Here is a 20,103-nt window from a genome sequence, read left to right as displayed (position 1 = left end):
TACGCTGGTAATGATAAAGCATTCATTTTTGTTACAAGTTAACTCAGAAGTTCAATTAAATAAGTGCGCACTTTTGCCTCTACTATGAGGCAAAAGTTGGCATTTGTCATTTTGTATTAAAATAGGTATTTGTCCAACCACAAACAAAACGCGAGAAGTTCTTGTACTAAGTTTCGAAGGTAATATACATAGGGCCTGATTCTCGAATACACTTCACGGTGGAAACGAAATAAACGGCACGCCATTGAACTATGTTTTACGAGTTAGTGAAGCGTCGAAGATAATGATGAGTTTTCAGGCAGAATGAGCACTTTTCAAATAAAAAATCATTAATGAAAATTAATTTCTCCGTATCAAACTGGTTTTCAATGTGAGTGGAAAACTTTGTTTTCTTCATGTGATATAATAATCTCATACAAAAATTTCATCTGAAGATAATTTGATATTATAATGATAAATTTAGTGGAACTAACTAATCTCGTATCCAGATGTCGACACTGTACCGATGTCATCGCGAATACGTTTCATTCCGTTTCCACCGTGAAGTGTATTCGTAGTGTATTCGAGAATCAGGCCCATAGTTACAATTTGGTAAGCTAACCGAATTTTATTTGCTTTTATTCCGAGAGTTATTGGACGACAAAAGTTAGATACGCACCTTTGCCTCGCACTACTCTACTTCAAATGATGACCCTCGAGACACCGTTTGTTATATGCACTGGTATCCTTCAAACGGGTTGGAGTGGTAGAAAAATCCGGAGCCAATGATTATTAATGCTGTATATTCTCAATAGTAAATTATCGCAAAACAATTTCCCATAGACATTCCAACATAAACACGAGAAAACTCAATACTCTCTGACTATCATAGGTCGAAAGTTGTGGAAAAAGTAACCCAAAACATGAACATTGGTAATAGAACCGTAGTTGATGTTCCAGGTTCCCATTGTTGCGCCGAAATTAGTGCTAAATGAATTGAATTCAATGCATAAAAGTTACCACTTTGACTTTACCAGACAAGGTTAAATCAAACTCATTGTCCTAAAAACGCATTATTACTCGAAACAAGACGTGGCTTATGATCTGGTATTATTTCATTTTAAACCATTTTGTATGTGTAACAATAACGAAAACCTTAGAAGTCATTACCTATCATTACCTATCTCTCAGTAATAGTGCCAAGTCAGAAAACAGAGTACGTTTTTGTGAAATAGTAAATAGAGTGTTCGTTCTACGGACAATAAGGATAGAGAAAATAATTTAACCTTTTTCTATTTATCGAGTATAAATAAGCAAAAAGGCTTCTCAAATGGCCTTTCTCAAGGCCGAAAGTTTAGTATTCAAAATCTGCCTTTTTCAAGGAATGAACTGAGAATTTTTAAAGCCATAATCAAGATAATTATTCAAGTCACAGTTTCGTTCCAGCTCGAAAACTCGCTCAATGTCGATATCACACACCGCGGTTATATTCGATACAAAACAAGAATGTAAGAATGGAAGATGGATAACGCAAACGGAGATGATTTTTTTTTCAGTGGAGGCACCGCGTCGATTTTTCTGCCTACTGGTATAGAGTGCATCTGTGTTTTTACATCACATTATTTTCGCCTCTGTACTGATTTCTAGGTTTAAAATTACGAACACGAGAGTGGATACCTAATTGAATGTCCAAGTCCAAGTTAAGATTAGTTAGCGATTGATGCATGTCATCGACTGGTCGTGAAAGCACTAGAAATATTGTGTTCAAACTGGTCAACCTCAGTTTCTATTTCGCTACCGTGTTTTAACACATGCAACAAAGTTCGCTACAAAACATGCGCGGAGCAAGTATAGTGCAGAGTTTGCACTGATGGGCGGAAGCACAACAGAAAGGAAGAATTAAATAGGATGTGTTCCGTTGGTTTTCATGCCGTTAGGCGGATATTGGTAGTGTATGATTGTATCACATGTACGAATTGCTAATTTTATGCGCTATCAAATAGATAACGGTAGTTAGAGACCATGTATATATGCGATGCATACCGAGTGCCCCACATACATTAACAATAAGACACAAATCTCGTGTATTGTTCTCGCATGAATCAGGAATCATCCATCTTCAGCTGCTTCTACAAAACCACACAAACCCATCGATCTTCTTCAAGACCACCGAAACATTCGACTAAAGAGTTATTTTAAAAATTTCGATGAATTTCGATATTTTTTGCTGAATGGGAGCTGGAATTGATTGGTGCAATGATGATCATGTTTTGTATTACCGAGGCTTTCTCAGACTGTCAATCTTTTTCGGTTCCTTCATCCTTTAAAAACGATAGTTTGGAAAGCTGAACTAAACAATCGGTCGTAAGAATGGTCATTTGGAAAGCATCGCTGTCATCTGGATGCTAGCTGGATAACTGATAAATATTGGTGACTTTTTTCAGAATTATCATAAAATTTTCGTGAATTGTTTCAGGGTTAAAAGTGGCTTCAAAGTTTCCAAGCCAGATGTGAAAAAAATGTATTTTACAGCGGTGAGAGGTGCTTCCTTCGGTGCAAAACTAAAGGTAACAATATGTTCTGCAGCGGCTGCTGTCGTTTTCGCCACCCACCACACAATCGGTTCGAATTTTCTATTGCCGTTCTGAGGGTTCTTTGGAGTTTTGATTTTGGGAGCGCTGGAAATGTGATTTTACTATACTATACTATAATTTTGAGATATGGAAAAACTACTTGAATACTCTATAAGTTGAGTGTTTCAGTATCGCTTTAGACAGCGATCAATAGTATAAGTTAATGCTAAGGGTTGATTTGAAAATCTGCTCAAATTAGCGTTTTAATTCTTCGTGAAACATTCGCGCCCATAAGTGAAATAATGCGTTCATCGGTTGTTGTCAGTGCTAAAAAATATTTTTATCAAAGGGTTTCATTCTCAAATTTCTATTTACGTTGTTTATTTTACGTCAACAATGCGGTCGCGTCTTGGAGTCAACAACATATTTTGCGACCTGTGTGTTTTCGGCCCTCATGAAAAAAAAGGTTGAGTACCGCTGATCTAAACTCTAAACAAGATGCGTTGGGGTTTTGGAGGTACCACTTTCGATGTGGAATGGATGTTGATCGTAATGGAGAGTATTTTGAAACTAATAAAGCCATTCTTTATGACCCATTTGCCGTGTTTTTCTTACTAGTCACAAAACTTACGGAGCTTACTTACTAGTTACACGTAGGAGCTGAATATTCGCTTGATATTAAATTAGGATCTGAATTCCATTTCAGAAACATTGTATGAGAAATTTGGATCCTGAATCCGAAACTCAAAGCTGGACTCTCTTAATACATGAAATTCAAAAATCTAAATTTGTTGTAATGTCCAATCAGGAACATTAAATTCAGGCTCGGATCTCAATTCTAGCAATATTATCGAAGAAACTTAAATTACCTTCGAGATTATACGTAAATAAATCCACTATTCTAGGTTCTATGGATAGACTTACCTTTTTGACGGCGACGACTTGAGGGTGTGATCCCGTAGAAGGTACACCGCTGTCGTTGACTTGTGGCAGTGGCTTCGCAGATGGTGCACTGTTGGAAATGGTCTGCGACTCTGATTCCTCAGGAGGAGCACTGCTGTTATCGACTTGCGGCTGCGTTTCTTCAGGTTTAGGTGCACTGCTAGTATTGACCTGCGGCGACGTTTCATCAGGCGGTGCGCAGTCGTTATCATCTTGCGGCAAAGATTCTTTGGGTTGTGAACTGTCATTATTTTCCTGCCCCTGTGATTCCTCAGGTTCTGCACAGCCATTAGTGTCTTGCGGCTGCGATTCCTCAGGTTGTATACCGCCATTATTGTCTTCCCCAAGAGTTTCACTGAAATAGTTGCCCATCTTGTATGATACGTCTGGGACCTGTACGACGACTATTCCAGGAGTAGACTGCTCTCAGCGCCACAAAGATTTCTCCACGATCAAAATTGTATTAGTTTCGGACCTGTGCTTTAGAAAAAACATTTTTAATAAAATTACCACTATTATAGTTCTTTAATAATCCTTGATCACTCATGTCGAGCCTCTAATCATTGAACCACCGTTAGGAGTTCACTCTGATGTTGCACCGACTCAAATGAAAATTACGAATTTTTAAACTTTTTTGCGAATTCTTGGGATTTCTCGGAAGTATTAACCCTTTGCGTTCGTTTGTCTGCTCTCAGCCACCACAGCATTGAATCATACTGAATACTTTATTCAACGTTGTGACAGTTTACATTTTTTCTCAACGAATTTCAATGTCAAGTGAACTTTATCACAAATGTATGTGAAGTTTCTATTATTAATAAGTAACAATACTCGGTATAAACAAAATATTATTAGCGTGGAAAGATAAGAGGATCTCTTTCAAGGGAAATTAATTCCGACCGCAAAGGGTTAAAGGGTCGAATATTAAGTATTGCAGCGCCTTGGGACTATTGTTGATGATGACCGATGGATTCGCGACGAAAGAACCTCTTTTTAGCTTCAGATCTTCATACGAATATTTCTTCGCACCGGTAGCAGGTATTACAAAACAAGACATATAAATCCATGAACCCATGAATCTACGAATCCACAGCACTCATACAAGAATATTTCCTCTCTTTCTCTGAGTGGAATTCGCCTACGTATTATACGACCTACTGAGTATGGAATGGGAGTTTTATTACCTGAGTCTCTAGTATTAACCTTTGTCGGATACCTGATTTGATATACACATTGACGCTAGTTCAATTGAACATATGTGCGAAAAACAATCACTAAACAAATATTTCCTAGAGTCGCTTCACAGGATAATAGGAGATAATGTACTTGACCGGAAAATAGGGATTGTGCCCGCAGCCCTCATATGTGCCACGCTAACCGATAAATCCACGAATCTTGAGCGCTACATGAAGTATAGCAGCAGTTCCAAATGAAATCGTCCTAAAAATGCTGATTTTAAAAACTTGTATTTTTGATTCCAATGAAAGTGTGTATTCCGTTTGGGTTGGAGGAAATATGAGTTTTTCACAGCAATTGGGAATTTTTTGACTCAAGCGTAACTTTTGAAATGGGCGTATCGATTTTAGTAAGAGAAATCTTTGACAATTTATATCCTAAAAACTATGAGTCGACCCGAAATAGTGTCTTAGAAAGAGTTATAGAGTATTGATGGTTGAATATGAAAAAATTGTACACTGAAAAAAAAAAATTAGTGCTCTTTATTTTATTTAGAAAATAAAAATTCAATTTGCAATATCCAAAATACATATTTTTCATTTTTTTAAAAATGTTTTCATACAAAATAGAAGTCATGTGGAAAATTAAAAAAAATGGGCCCAAGACGGTAAAACTATTTTTAACAAACTTTGTGGAACATCGAATTTATAGGATTTTTTTTCATTTTATGAATCCTCATGTTATTTAAAACAAAAAAAGGTTTTTATCAATCTCCTTCCAAATGCAACCATTCTCGAGATATTTAAAAAAAATAATTCTAATTTATTGTTTTTTATAGTAAATAATCACTTTTAATATGTTTGTCGTGTTACACCGTCATGTTCATGAAATTTTATGAATTTGCTTATAATTTCCAACAACTTTTCCGAATACATCATTATGGTTCATTTTTTGACTCAAGTGTAACTTTTGAAAAGGTAGTATCAATTTTAGTAAGAGAAATCTTTGATAATTTATATCTCAAAAACTATGAGTCGTACCGAAATAGTGTGTTAGAAAGAGTTATAGAGTATTGTTGGCTTGATTTGAAAAAAATACACACTGAGAGGAAAAATTAATACTCTTTTTTTATTTACAAAATAAAATTTTAATTTGCAATATAACAAAATATGTATTTTTTATATTATTTTCAATTTTTTTCATATAAAATAGAAGTCATGTAGAAAATTTAAAAAATGGGCCCATGATGGTAAAACTATTTTTGACAAAATTTGTGGAACATCTAATTTTTAGGAATTTTCGAAACTTCGAATTTTTGTATGTTAGCAATCATTTTTAGCCACAAATTATGAATCCTGATGTGATTTAAAACAAAAAAGGTTATTATCAATCTGTTTCTAAATGTAGCCATTCTCGAGATATTTAGAATAATATTTGTAATTTATTGTCTTTTTAATAGTAAATAGGCCCTTTAAATATGTTTCTGGTGTTATACCATCATGTTCCTGAGATTTTATGATTTCGCTTATAATTTCCAAACTTAATTGATTTCCAACTTTTCCAAATACATCGTTATGGTAAAGACATATGTTTAGGAGTTACGTTACGAAACATTCGAAAACATGTGGGTTAATACAAAACTAAAAAATCTTTTTTATCTTAATACAAACTTCAATCAATCAAAAAAATTGTTAGAAAATATAAGAAAATTCATAAAATTTCATGAACATGACGGTATAATACGACAAACATATCAAAAGAGATTATTTACTATAAAAAAGATTAAAAATTACAAATATTTTTTTAAATATCTCGAGAATGGTTGCATTTAGAAGGTGATTGATAATAACCTGTTTTGTTCCAAATCACATAAGAATTCATAATTTGTGGCTAAGAATGAGTGCTAACATACAAAAATTCCAAGTTTCGAAAATTCCTAAAAATTCGATGTTCCACAAATTCCGTCAAAAATAGTTTTACCATCTTGGGCCTATTTTTTTAATTTTCTACATGACTTCTATTTTATATGAAAAAATTGAAAAAAATATGCCAACAATACTCTATAACTCTTTCTAACACACTATTTCGGTACGACTCATATTTTTTGAGATATAAATTATCAAAGATTTCTCTTACTCAAATCGATACGCCCATTTCAAAAGTTACGCTTGAGTCAAAAAATTCCCAATTGTTGTGGAAAACTCATATTTCCTCTAACCCAAACGGAATACACACTTTCATTCGAATCAAAAATACTCATGTTTTGTCATTTGCCGATTTCATTTGGAATTGCTCATAGTAGGAACATGTAAAGTAGGTACAAAGGAAAATGTGGAAATATTAACATGGGGATGGATCGACGAATATTCGATTGTTAAACTTAAAGTTACTCCGCACAAGATCATCGAAACTCTCTTCATTCCTAAGTGAGTGGATACTAGAGTGTGGTTTTACACTTTGGAAAACTGGGATTTCAATGAGACTTACTTGTCGTGTGTTATCGTCTCCGTTTTAGAAGAAGCGTCAACTCCTTATGGCTTCGATACGTCTAGATTTTAAGTACGCGTTGTATTTACCCATCTGAAAATTCGAACTTCAAGAAGCAGATGGATTTCGTATAAAGTCTTGATCTGATCTTCGGATGAACTTTGACGGTATGCAAGCTGGCAACAAAATGGAAGAAATATTGTGAAGATCAACTGCCAAAACAGGTTGTGGAGGTTTAGATATCCCTAACCAGCAATATTGGGGCTCCCGTGGAACTTGCCACTCAGAATGCATTCAAGGCGTGTTATTTGGCTAGAAATCTCAACTAAGTACTAATAAAAATGACGCAAGTAGTCCTACGTTGAGACAGCAAAGTTCCTCTAGGAACGTTAGGGTCATATAAGAAGTAGAATCAGCAATATCGTATGTGTAAATTCGAGTTCGGCGAAGGAGTTGTCGAGGGAAGGGTCCAGGAAGTTCATTTTTACCTGAAATTTTATGCAATCCGTTGACGGATCCGTTCGGATCTCCTGGAAGTTTCGGAAATAGCACAAGAGACAACCGAAATGGATCATGATTTAACAAGGGAAGAGCAGTGATTGAACCCATTAACATCAAATAACTATTTAGGTCGCACTTCATTGATCGAACATGAGATTATTGTCCAAATGTTATCGATGTTCTTCAAAAACACTAGCCGAGTTGGACACACGAATTGTATGATCTAGAAAAAAAAAACAACCGTTATCGTAGTCTGAACAAACAAATGTGCAAATCCCGATGTTCTATTCCGGAGTTCGAATGACATACTATGGATGTTCGGAGTTGAGGCGGATCATGAGATATTTTTCACGGATTTGGGTGTACTAGGTTTTTCTTCGTGATTGAAGGATGCGCTGTTTCAAATTCCATTAAGAAGAATTGTCGATATTGCACAGCGTTCGGTTTGATGAATGCCCATTTCACTATGTATTATATTATGAACTACGTATTTGTATGCATATTTGTGTGTATATTGAAGACTACTCGAGAAAAGTTAGACACATTGATGAATTTGTAACTATTCAGTGAGTGGATAAAAATGGATGGAATTTTGATTGAAACCAGTCAAGAGTGTAATATTTACGTTGACAGAATTTCATCGTAATCTGTCAAGTGGTTATTGATTAGGAACCATGAAAAAACTGACTGCGGCCCACAGATGGATTGGAAAACCTTGGGAATTCGTCATTCGATGGCATCCCAGGAAGTTAAGCGACATAAATTTATTTGACAACCGCTGGTTCTTCTGTTGTTTAAGTTCGGCATATCCTAAAGCAACTTCTATGTTGGATTTCAGCATTCAATATTTGTTGTATATTATATTATTAGAATTCATATTAGTTTTAGTTTGTGTACAATTACAAATTAAATTCGTTTATTTTTTTTTGCTTTCCGTCTATTAAGAAAATGTACACTATAAAATGTCCCATGGTAGTTATGTTTCATATGCAATTGTGTGGACAACCGCAAAATTCAACTGAGCTGAAGAGCTGTACCAAATGAGCAGCTCACTTGTATGAGCTGAACGGCTCTGAGCCGCTTACCATGATGAGCTGATTTGCCCATCTCTAGTCTGAGCTGTCAGCCCGACGAGCTGGGTTTGTTTTGATCAAGGTGTGTATATATAAATAAGGTGTGTATATATAAATATCAGGTGATGTAATCATGCGATAAAGGGTGTGTCACATCAAATTGCATCACGGAAAAAACGCTGTAGAAATTCGCCCAGTAGACCGATCCTTTTGAAAATTTTAGACAGTAAAATAAAAACTATTAAACAACTTTTGGCATTTTCTTTTTATTCATACTTCGAGCCCAAGCCCGTATGCTTGCACCTTCCTCTTTACCCCGTCCATAAGGTTCTGTACAACGTCAGGTTGTAGTTTTATTTTAACAGAAATCCATTTTCTCTTGAAGTCCGCCTCCGATTTGACAACTTTTGGGTTCTTCCGGAGGACCTGCTTCATAATCGCCCAATATTTCTCTATTGGGCGAAGCTCCGGCGCGTTGGGCGGGTTCATTTCCTTTGGCACGAAGGTGACCCCGTTGGCTTCGTACCACTCCAACACATCCTTTGAATAGTGACACGAAGCGAGATCCGGCCAGAAGATGGTCGGGCCCTCGTGCTGCTTCAATAGTGGTAGTAAGCGCTTCTGTAGGCACTACTTAAGGTAAACCAGCCCGTTTACCGTGCCGGTCATCACGAAGGGGGCGCTCCACTTTCCGCCAGAGCAGATCGCTTGCCACACCATGTACTTTTTGCCAAACTTGGATAGTTTCTGCTTGCGAATCTCCTCCGGAACGCTGAATTTGTCCTCTGCGGAGAAGAACAACAGGCCCGGCAGCTGACGAAAGCCCGCTTTGACGTAGGTTTCGTAGGTTACCAGGCAATGCGGTTTCGTCAGCATTTCGGTGTACAGCTTCCGGGCTCGCGTCTTCCCCACCATGTTTTGCCTTTCGTCGCGGTTAGGAGCCTTCTGAACCTTGTGTGTACGCAGCCCCTCCCGCTGCTTGGTCCGCTGGACGAATGAACTTGACAAATTCAGCATATTGGCGACATCCCGGACCGAACTTCTCGGATCACGTCTAAACTGCTTAACTACGCGCTTGTGATCTTTTTCACTGACGGAGCATCCATTTTTGCCGTTCTTCACCTTCCGGTAGATGGTTAGGTTCTCGAAGTATCGTTTTAGTACTCTGCTGACCGTGGATTGGACGATTCCCAGCATCTTACCGATGTCCCGATGTGACAACTCCGGATTCTCGAAATGAGTGCACAGGATTAATTCACGACGCTCTTTTTCGTTCGACGACATTTTTCCAAATTTACAAAAAATTGACAGTGAAGCATGGCCAACGTGATCTATACACTCTTATCTGATTATAAGCGAGAGCTGAAGATATAATTCCTCAAAATTAAATTTCTACAGCGTTTTTTCCGTGATGCAATTTGATGTGACACACCCTTTATGTACTTTGAGCCATACTGGAAGTGTTGTCGGTATTGTTTACAAATAGACTGTCGCCGACTAAGTCATCCATAGAATATACAGATTGGAGATGCTACACAATCTAATACGGAGTCTAAGCTTTAGATGCTTTTAGTTTGTAAATTAATGAATTACTGTTACAAGTGGTCTTCAGTCCCCAGTTAAGTAGTTATCCTACATGCGACAAATGCCACCAAGAGTTCATAACCGTCAACAACATTTCCGAGATGGCGCCAGAGTTATTGATTGATGGCCACCAGCTGTCAAATAATGATTACATTTCCGAGACGGATAGACAATCGAACAGAAACCCGAAACGCTAATCAATAGACAAAATGAAAAACTCTTATATCAGAAAAATAGACGAAGAAGAAAACAACACCTTTATAATTCCGGCTGCAAGAAAAGGTAGTTTGGATGCTCCGCAAAAGAAAATCCGTCATAAAAGCAGAAAAGCCTCGCAGACGGAGGTTTGATGAAATACCACATACGGTTACACACAGGTGAGAACATGATGTTTTTCATTTTGTAAACATTGTCAGATAATCTATTTCAGGAAAAAAATCATTAAAATTTGAAAAACGTTGAAATTTAAAATACGAAATCTAATTGCAAGTTGGAACTCATTCGAGTGGATTAAAACGAGGTCTATTCAATAATTCATTCAGATTTCATCCACATTTGCGAATACATTGACCGCTCTGCAACCTAACTCCGCCTTTAAACGGGCTTCGCGGATTTTTATTTCAAATTATTCAGACATTATTTTCAATGTTCACCCTCACTAGAAGTTTTTAGAATACTTTCATCTATCACACATACAATTTTTGCATGAAAAGGGAACAGTATGCGTTGTTTGTTACCGCTACCAGATTAAATGATAATAATATAGTTCCACTCTTGGTTTCAAAAATGATATTTACCTAGATATTTTATGATATATATTAGGCTGTCAAAAAAGTCCTGCGGTATTTCCGCGAGGTGTCGTTGTAAGCGCGTAGTTCTAGTTGTATTCATTGTATCGAGTCATACTATAGCTTGTTGGAAAGGTATTTTTGCGCGCTATAATATAGTCCTTGACAGTGTTTTGTTTGGTTAAGTCGTTCGTGAGTTATAGTGTCGCAAATATGGAGCAAAATAAAGAGAAAATCCGACATATTTTACAGTACTACTATGACAAAGGCAAAAATGCATCTCAAGCTGCCAATAAAATTTGTGCAGTTTATGGACCCGATACAGTTTCCATTTCCACCGCACAACGATGGTTTCAACGTTTTCGTTCTGGTGTAGAGGTCGTCGAAGATGCGCCACGCTTCGGAAGGCCTGTCGTCGAAAATTGCGACAAAATCGCTGAATTAGCCGAGAAAGGCCAGCATAGTAGCAGCCGTAGCATCGGCCAAGAGCTGGGGATAAGTCATCAAACCGTTATTAACCATTTGAAGAAGCTTGGATTCACAAAGAAGCTCGATGTATGGGTGCCACACACGTTGATGCAAAAAAACATCTTTGACCGTATCGACGCATGTGAATCGCTGCTGAATCGCAACAAAATCGACCCGTTTCTGAAGCGGATGGTGACTGGCGATGAAGAAAAGTGGGTCACTTACGACAACGTGAAGCGCAAACGGTCGTGGTCGAAGCCCGCTGAAGCGGCTCAGACAGTGACCAAGCCCTCATCAACGGCCAGGAAGGTTCTGCTGTGTGTTTGGTGGGATTGTCAAGGAATAATCTATTATGAGCTGCTTCCCTATGGCCAAACGCTCAATTCGGACCTGTACTGCCAACAACTGGACCGCTTGAAGGTAGCACTCATGAAGAAGAGGCCATCTTTGATAAACAGAGGCCGCATTGTCTTCCATCAGGACAACGCCAGGCCACACACTTCTTTGGTGACGCGCCAGAAGCTCCGGGAGCTCGGATGGGAGGTTCTTTTGCATCCGCCGTATAGTCCGGACCTTGCACCAAGTGACTACCACCTGTTTTTGTCCATGGCGAACGAGCTAGGTAGTCAGAAGTTAGCCACAAAAGAGGCCTGTGAAAATTTTCTATCCGAGTTTTTTTGCCAATAAGGAAGCGAGCTTCTATAACAGGGGTATTATGAAGTTGGCATCTCGTTCGGAACAAGTCATCGAACAAAACGGCGCATATTTGACTTGAAACAGATTATTGTAACTAATTTTATGAACAAATGAAAATTTAAAAAAAATACCGCAGGACATTTTGACAGCCTAATATAATGCCTACATAGAGTGTTTTGTACATATTAAACAGTAAGAAAAAGTTTCAAAAATAAACATCGAACAGTTTGGGTATCAAGAAACCATAATACTCGTCATACTCTATATCCCTTTATGGTCACGCAAGGTGTCGTCAGTGCACTCTGTAGTCAATATTTGTTGGTTTTTCATGCTTCTTGCGCATTGACAATTCGCTAAAACTTTGTGATGGCCAATTTTTACTTTACACAGAAACAGGTAAGCGATCTACTTTTTTGTTTTATATAGGATGAGCTGTTTTATAGGATTTCTTCATTGTTGCTACTGCTCGTGTTGTTATTGTTGCACATGCTTTTGCTAGGTGTACCACTCAGTATTGTGTTATTACCGCTGCCTCCAACAATGAATTCTCGAAAATATAAAATATAGTATTATCCTGGTTCATAGGTCCGATTGGTAATGCTAAAAGTGAAATGCATTATGAATATCATTTTATAATTTGAGTTTCCTGCCATACTATTTTCCAGAAATTATCTGCGCTGTTTAGCTCCAATCTTCACACTCAGTTCCTCATAGCTCTCTTCAATAAAATGATTCGAGCAAATACCATATTTTTTGGTCTGGACATCAAGTATCAGGCAATAACAAAACAAACAACCCCTGCTCTAGAAACCGTATTCCCCTTCATATTAAAGTGACGATGATGCTGGTGTACATATATATATACACACTTTTTTTTTTTACAACTTAAATGCATTTTTATTCAGATGTTTTGCTATTTGAATACATATTTTACAGTTCAAGTGACACAGTCTGGGCTTTACATCTTTGGTTCAGCTTTTGGATTTAAAATCATACTGTTGAGCAAAAGTTCCTTATTTTTAATTTGACAGTTGTTCACCATTTTAATGGTATTGTTTGAAATATATATACACACACCTCTATACACATATATATATACACCTTGATCACAACCAATATACACACCTTAGTCACAACCAAATGTAAATATTGATATTCATATCCGTTAAAAATTGAAGAGCTCTACTAGTCTACCTAATAAAACATTCCATTGAAACTCGTGTACTGGAATAGGAAATTTTGCTCGTCTCGACAGTGACTGAAGCCGAGACGGGACGAGACGAATTGCTCGTCTCGTTTTCTGGAGTAGGGCCCTATGTATCTACCGATAGGCAACACTCACAGTTAGATAAAGTGATCAATTTTCTTACAGAATGACCTTCGACGATGACTGTAATCGAGGGATGGTATTTGGAGGCTCAAGAGTTGGGAGCAAGTTCTGCGGCATGCAATTCAACATCGAATTTTCGTCTAATAGCGCAGACAAAGGCAATCCCTGAACTCGCGTTGAACGTAACAAATACTTAGGTAATCCACAAAGCACGCGAACTAACATTCTTGTGCAAGGCGCAATTCCGCCTCCGCCGGCACGAGAATCAGCTGTGCACAGATTATGCAACTCTGCTGCTAAACTTTCTACGTTCTCAACTAACCTAAACAGGGAACTTCGAACCTCTGACAGTGGAAAGGTAAACACAACTGATTGCATTAGTGAACAAGAAGGTGAACCTCTGTAGTAGACCCTTTCTAAATTGCGATAGCAAACGAACATTCGCTTCTAGGAATCAACAACAACCTGCCAAAGTCGGCTCGCCGGTGAAAGCAACATCGCACCCCAGGTGGTAGGTATTGAACTTTAAATAATGGTGTGTATTAGCTTTCAACAAATTAATGTCGATCGATCACTCACCTTTGAGATGTTTTGTTTCGTGTGTTCGCGAGCTCTTCCTGATAAACTGCAACACTACACCACTCTGGAGCAGTTGCTGTTTGGTTTGACGGACGACTATTACTTTCTTGAATAACCTTTCTACGGTTGCGATTCACACATTGTGTTCCCCGGTGGAAGTACGAGGAGATCCTGTTTTATGTTTTCTTCACCCCGAAAATATCGTGACGATGCACTTTGACTTCCTTCACTGACCTTTCTCCCAACACACTAACAAAACCGGGAATTTTCCAGTTGCAAGAAAGAGAGCTGCGAACTACTCGTTGTCACCAATCTTGGAAATTTCCTTCGCGTCTTTCAAGCGCGGCACAAATAGTACTCCTCTTCACTACTCCCACACACATTTATAGCACACACCGAGAAAAAAAACACTACTGCTGGCGCACGGACACACTTTGGGAACAATTCAAATTTCCTTGCCTCTCAGAACCGAAATCGATATTTATACCAGGGGCTTCTCACACTGTTCTTCTTTCACAAAAGGATTACTATTTTCAGCTATGTTGATTACGTTTACGTATGCACTTCTTCTATCACTTGATTCGTTTCATGACTGGAATTGGGGTTCTTTCATCTGAATGCATCAGCTGCACAAATTCCACCAAGATACCACCACCGATATTGTGTAATCATTTCCTCTTGTCGACGTTGTCGCTGGGCACATCAAGCACATACACAACTCAACTCAACAACACTAGCGGGGATGGGAGAATGAGAAAATGAAAATGAATATATAACGAAAAGGGAAAATTAACTATTGCACTTCGGCCGTTTCAGACACACCGAGAGCTCGGTGACCCAGATATTCCGTCTGTTCGTGAGGTTCCACGATTCTCGAATCTCAGCAGCAGCAGCAGCACTGAAAGTTGTGAATGCAGACGAACATCTTCTCAAAGTGTGATTTTTCCCGGAAACTCAAGACAGCTTTTTACCGTTGTTGCACCGTCATGTCATCCCTTCGTTTTGCACTATTTACCACCCACCCATCTAATGAATGCGTTTTCAATGAGTAAAAACAACGCAGCAGCAATTGAAGTACGCACACATACACCCACCCACGTAGCCGTCACTTCTCAAACCTACACTGATGGCAGCTGGTGCTCGAGTCGTCTCATACGGGCGCACAACAGAGCGTGCAGTTTTGGCTTTCGATGCAATTCGTCTGTGACATTGTTAGTCGCTCGTGTGTCGCGATGTGACGCGTCGTCGTCGTCCCTTTGTCGTTGCCACTGTAGCCTTCGAATGTCGACGAATTTTGATCACACGCGTTCGTGTTTATGTTGTCAAAATTTGGTTTACTAGCACACCGTGATGTAGAATATGAGGTTCAGCGAGATTGTGTTGTACATTTTTCGTATCACTCCAATTTTTCACTACGCAAGTACTGAACCAAAGATTTTGAATCTTACGGAGCGCATAGTAGATACGATCTCATCTTCAAAACTCTTGTTCCGGTTAGGTCAGATATACGTAACCTGCGGCCCACCAGACTCTTTTGGTAGGCCCGCCTGGCCTGTTATCATTTTTTATGTGTGACAATCACGAAAACTTGAGAAATCATTTAGGAAACATCTACACATTAGTTAGTTGTCTAGTTAAGTGGTATTAGGGGCTGTCCACATACCATGTGGACAATTTTAGGGTGGGGAGGGGGTATGAAAATGTCCACGCTTGTCCACGGAGAGGGGGCAGGGGGTATAGACAATGTCCACGTGAACACGAAAAAAAATGAAAAATGAATATTTTTTCAAATATAATCACCGATACATTCTAAATTAAATAAAAACTGTTCCATATTTAAGAATTTTAAAACTTTCCGCCCAACTTGAGTATTCCGTATATATCAATAAACGAATTGAGCTGCCTGAGAGTGCTTCATATATCATTGAACTTCTTCACTGAAATCCATATTCTAGAAAAAACTCACGTAAACTGTGAGCGACCGAAATATTTTGTATGATCCAATACTTTTAATAGTTGCGGCTATAGATAGACATTTATTTTTACAGGCTCAGTTACATAAGTTTAATGGAGAATTGAGTTAAATGAGAATTTTTTCAATCACATATATAAAAAAAAATTTCATCGATTTCAGTATTTTTTATTAATAACATAATGTATTTTCGTCATAAAACTGTCAGTGAATGTTTGAGTAAGGGCCGTGGTCTGCTGTTCGACGCAACTTTGTCGCGATGCTCTCATAAGAACGTTGTACGGCACTTACGTTCATTTTCCGTATACAATTCCGGATTCTTGTAGTCAGATGCTTCGTGTCCTTGGCCCTCCAATTGTTTTCATACACTAGGGCACTGAGTGAGCCAAAGAAATCCTCTATTGGGCGGTACTGGGGCAAGTTTGTTGGGTTACGATATTTCGGCACGAACGGTATCTTTTTCTCCTCAAGATACGCCAGCGTCTACTTGGCGTAATGGGAAGACGCCTTGTCCGGCCAGAAGACGTACTTCCCATCCGCGTGATGCTCGTTCAAGAACGGCAGCAGGATTTTATCGAGGCACTCTTCTTGATAGATTTGTTGGTTGATTGCCAGACCGCTCGGCCTAAACCAAGGCTTTGAAATGCCCCGGTCAGAAATGGCGATGTACAACATAACCTTTTTTTCAAACTTGTGCTTGAACTTGTATTTCACTTCAGGCGTTGTGGATGACTTGTCGCTGGAGTAGTAATTATCATTTCCTGGAATATGCGTTTCGGACAGCGGAAAATAGCTTTCGTCGTCCAGAACGAAAGACGTCCCGCGGCATTTTTTGGTCATCCACCGACACTGTGATTTAACCGTCTCAATCTGCTCCTCCGTGTACTCCGGTGACCTCGTCTTCTTCCTGCAGACGATTCCTTCCATCTTGAGGGTCCAATGGATCAATACGTGGGAGCAGCCATATTTCCGACCGGCGTCACCCAGGCTGGTTGCGTCCTTGTTGTCAAACAGCTTCTTTAACGATGTCTTCCTCTGCTTCGTCATTATCGTCACCGGACGACCACTTCCGACCTTCCGCTCTACGTTCAGGGAACCCAGGATACGATATACCGTACTGACAGGTACATTTTCTTCCTTAAAATGTGCCACCGTGAACTTTTTTCCTTGCTGGAAATGCGTTTCGTAGAACCGTACAATGCGTTCGCGGAGCACGTGCTGTTTCGACGCCATCTTTGCTTTGACTAAATTCAAACTAGCAAAACCAAACACGCCTACTGTTTCTAGAAAGCCCAAAGAGCAATTTTCTTGGAAAAAGAAAATTTTACGCTCTTTATTTAAGTTACTGAAAGGTATTGAAAAAATTCTCATTTTTTATTTAACACCCGTTATATCTCAACTAGCATAATATCAACATGTTATTTCCTTAATTAGATTTTTTTTATCAAATACAATTTTCTATAGAACTTGTATAGAGCTCTCGAGAACAATTAGTCTTAGGATAATAATATCTGTATAGTTTTTCATGCAGAATTTCATGTAAAATCATTTTTTCGCATTACTTTTCTCGAAAAGTTAGAATATTTCAAAGTATTGGAATCCCGTCAATTTCTAGGAATTAATATTTCATTTGCGTGAAATGATTCATGCACAATTAGTCGTCAAACTTGAATCAATTAACCCAGTATTCTATTTTATTTTTCAGAAAATTTCGCATAGATTGCAGTTGTAAAACATTTGAATTGATTGATTGAAGTGCCTTTTAGAAGTGAAAATATACTTAAAATTTTTCGTTCTTTAAGGGTTTTATTGTTTTTTCCCCAAAAATACATGATAAACTTTATTGTTTCTATCAACAAAATTAAAGCTCTCCGACCCTTCTACAATTGCTTCCTCGACACCACAATGTCATTCCTATTGTTATCTTTCACTATTTAAAATGTTCTACAACAGAATATTATGGAGAATTTTTTCATCTTTCAAATGAATTCAATTAAATTGTTCTATGTAACGTACTTTTGAATTGGGATCAATTTAATGCAAAAATTGGTCTCGAGAAATGTCCAACATTCATAGTTGAGATTTGAGCTCGATTTCATAGTTGGGAATCAATGAATCGTGAGTGGTCTGATGTAACTCTTCCCCGCGAGCACTTTGGAAGTCATCTAGACACTCAATGCAGAATGGTCTATAAAGATTTGAAAAATAATAAAATATCTTAATACGCTTTTAATACCCTCTGAAAATTCTCCGAACTATGGCGGAAAAGGTTTTGAATTGCGCTACCGACTAAAGGTGAATCGGAAATCCAGAGTGAAGATGAATCGTCATTAGCAGTGATCGATCATATTCCGGAGTGGGCAAAGAATGTTTTCCACTAAAATTTTGAGTAACACTGTAACTCTGCCATAATACAATGCAAAACAGTGCATCTGTAGTAAAATGTTCTACTGGATTTCCATATGAATCAAATGGAAGCAAATTAATCAAGTTGATTGGATTATTACTGGCGTCTATGTGATATCAACATATTTTTTTGCAAGTGTTTAGAGAATCGTGAACTAAAAATGTTTTTGAAAATGTTTTTAAATCAATTTATTTTTATTCGATTGGCGATTGTGAATCACAATTAGTAAAGCTCAAGATCAATTTTTGAAGTTGTGTAGTTTATATTCAAATGCGAATTGTTCCTCACCTGGTCAACTGTACATTGCGTGTTTCCGTGTTAGCAAACCAGATAGCCCTTATATATTCGCTAATAATGGAAAAACAAAAACAAAACATATATACACAAGTATTTCAAAATAAAACTCATATGAAGCATGTGCTTAGTTATGCTACCCATTTCTCTACCATACAAAAACAATGGGCCACAACTGGTAAAGGGTACAGCTAGTGAAATTTGAAATAAAAACAACTTAAGGGGGGATCCTGGTCTGGAAAATCGAAAAAATCGAATTTTTGTTTTTTTCACATTTTTGGGATGCTCATGCCCCTTTCGATATTTGATTCGTTGGACAGTAACAGCCAAAAGTATGACCTCGTCTCAAGGGATATAGTGTAGCATGGTACACAAATTCAGATATGCCGGCCCCTTGATTCTGCAAAGCTTCGGAACTGCTTCTTTTGGGCAACTTTCCACAAGAGGCATTTGTAGGGTTCCACTGAGTGCTTAGACGTCGATAGAACTGGGATGACAGAAATCATTCCATTCTAGCGACGCGGCACTCAGTATTTTCTTCTTTGTTTTGGAACATGTCTTTTGTGGGAACGTTGAGCTGCATCCTCACTCAAAGGGGGAGTGAAAGAGCTGTTCCTGTTTCGGGTTTGAAACTCTGCAAAAGAGCAGGTGCTTTGTGCCCAAATATGGTTTGGACGGAGGGTCCGACAAGATCAGGAACTTGGGATTAAAGGTGGATGGCCTTAATGATTGAGGCAATTGTTGCCCGCGATAATCGACTCTTAGAAATGTTATGTACTTGCGCACTTTTGTGGCAATTACATAACGGAGACAAAACTTATTTCGCGCCTGGGTGATCTGAGGATTTTTGAAATTCTTCTCGGTCACTTTATCCTGGATCGTGGAAGAGGCTGGACCCGGCGGACATCGCCAAGAGCCTCGGTGTGAAAGTGTAGGTTAGTTATAGTAATTTTTTTTGCAAGCCAGCTTCAGGCATTACTTACTCAAAAGTTTTTCCCCCAAATAGAAAATTAAAAGTGGTGGCTCAAGTAGTTGCTCACTAGGAAGGAAGCAGGAAAAGCGATAATTGTCGTGCTCATAGTGGTCAATACACAGGTAACAGGTGCTTGATTTGTTCGATGATGCCAAGTATGCTAACGATCCACGTGGGTGGAAACATATATATTCTGTTTAACGGCTGCGCTATTCCGACACACGACATTTGTGAAGGGAACTCGAGTAGCGAGCCTTGCTTTCCCCGTTGGTTTTTTTAGG

At 38.4% G+C, this 20,103-nt stretch overlaps 1 protein-coding gene across 12 annotated transcripts in view; it reads right to left on the bottom strand.

Annotated features, from left to right (window-relative positions):
• Positions 1–20,103, bottom strand: part of LOC129773587 (myotubularin-related protein 4) — a 113,350-nt gene that overhangs the window by 85,157 nt on the left and 8,090 nt on the right. For 10 of the 12 annotated variants that reach the window (XR_008742687.1, XR_008742688.1, XR_008742689.1 and 7 more), the window contains exons 2-3: positions 14,177–14,909; positions 3,477–3,969 (exon numbers count right to left, since the gene is read on the bottom strand). Coding sequence is in view for 8 of the 12 variants with exons in the window: in XM_055777218.1 (XP_055633193.1) it covers positions 3,477–3,866 (390 nt within the window). In the remaining 4 variants the exon portion in view is untranslated. Of the gene's footprint in view, positions 1–3,476; positions 3,975–14,176; positions 14,910–20,103 lie in introns of all 12 variants that reach the window. The other 2 variants (XM_055777217.1, XM_055777225.1) reach the window with 2 other exon arrangements.

This window comes from Toxorhynchites rutilus, chromosome 3 (assembly GCF_029784135.1).
Source record: "Toxorhynchites rutilus septentrionalis strain SRP chromosome 3, ASM2978413v1, whole genome shotgun sequence".
Classification (NCBI taxonomy): Eukaryota; Metazoa; Arthropoda; class Insecta; order Diptera; family Culicidae; genus Toxorhynchites; species Toxorhynchites rutilus.
Note: the sequence above shows the minus strand (reverse complement) of the source record. Positions and strands in the feature narration are given on the sequence as shown.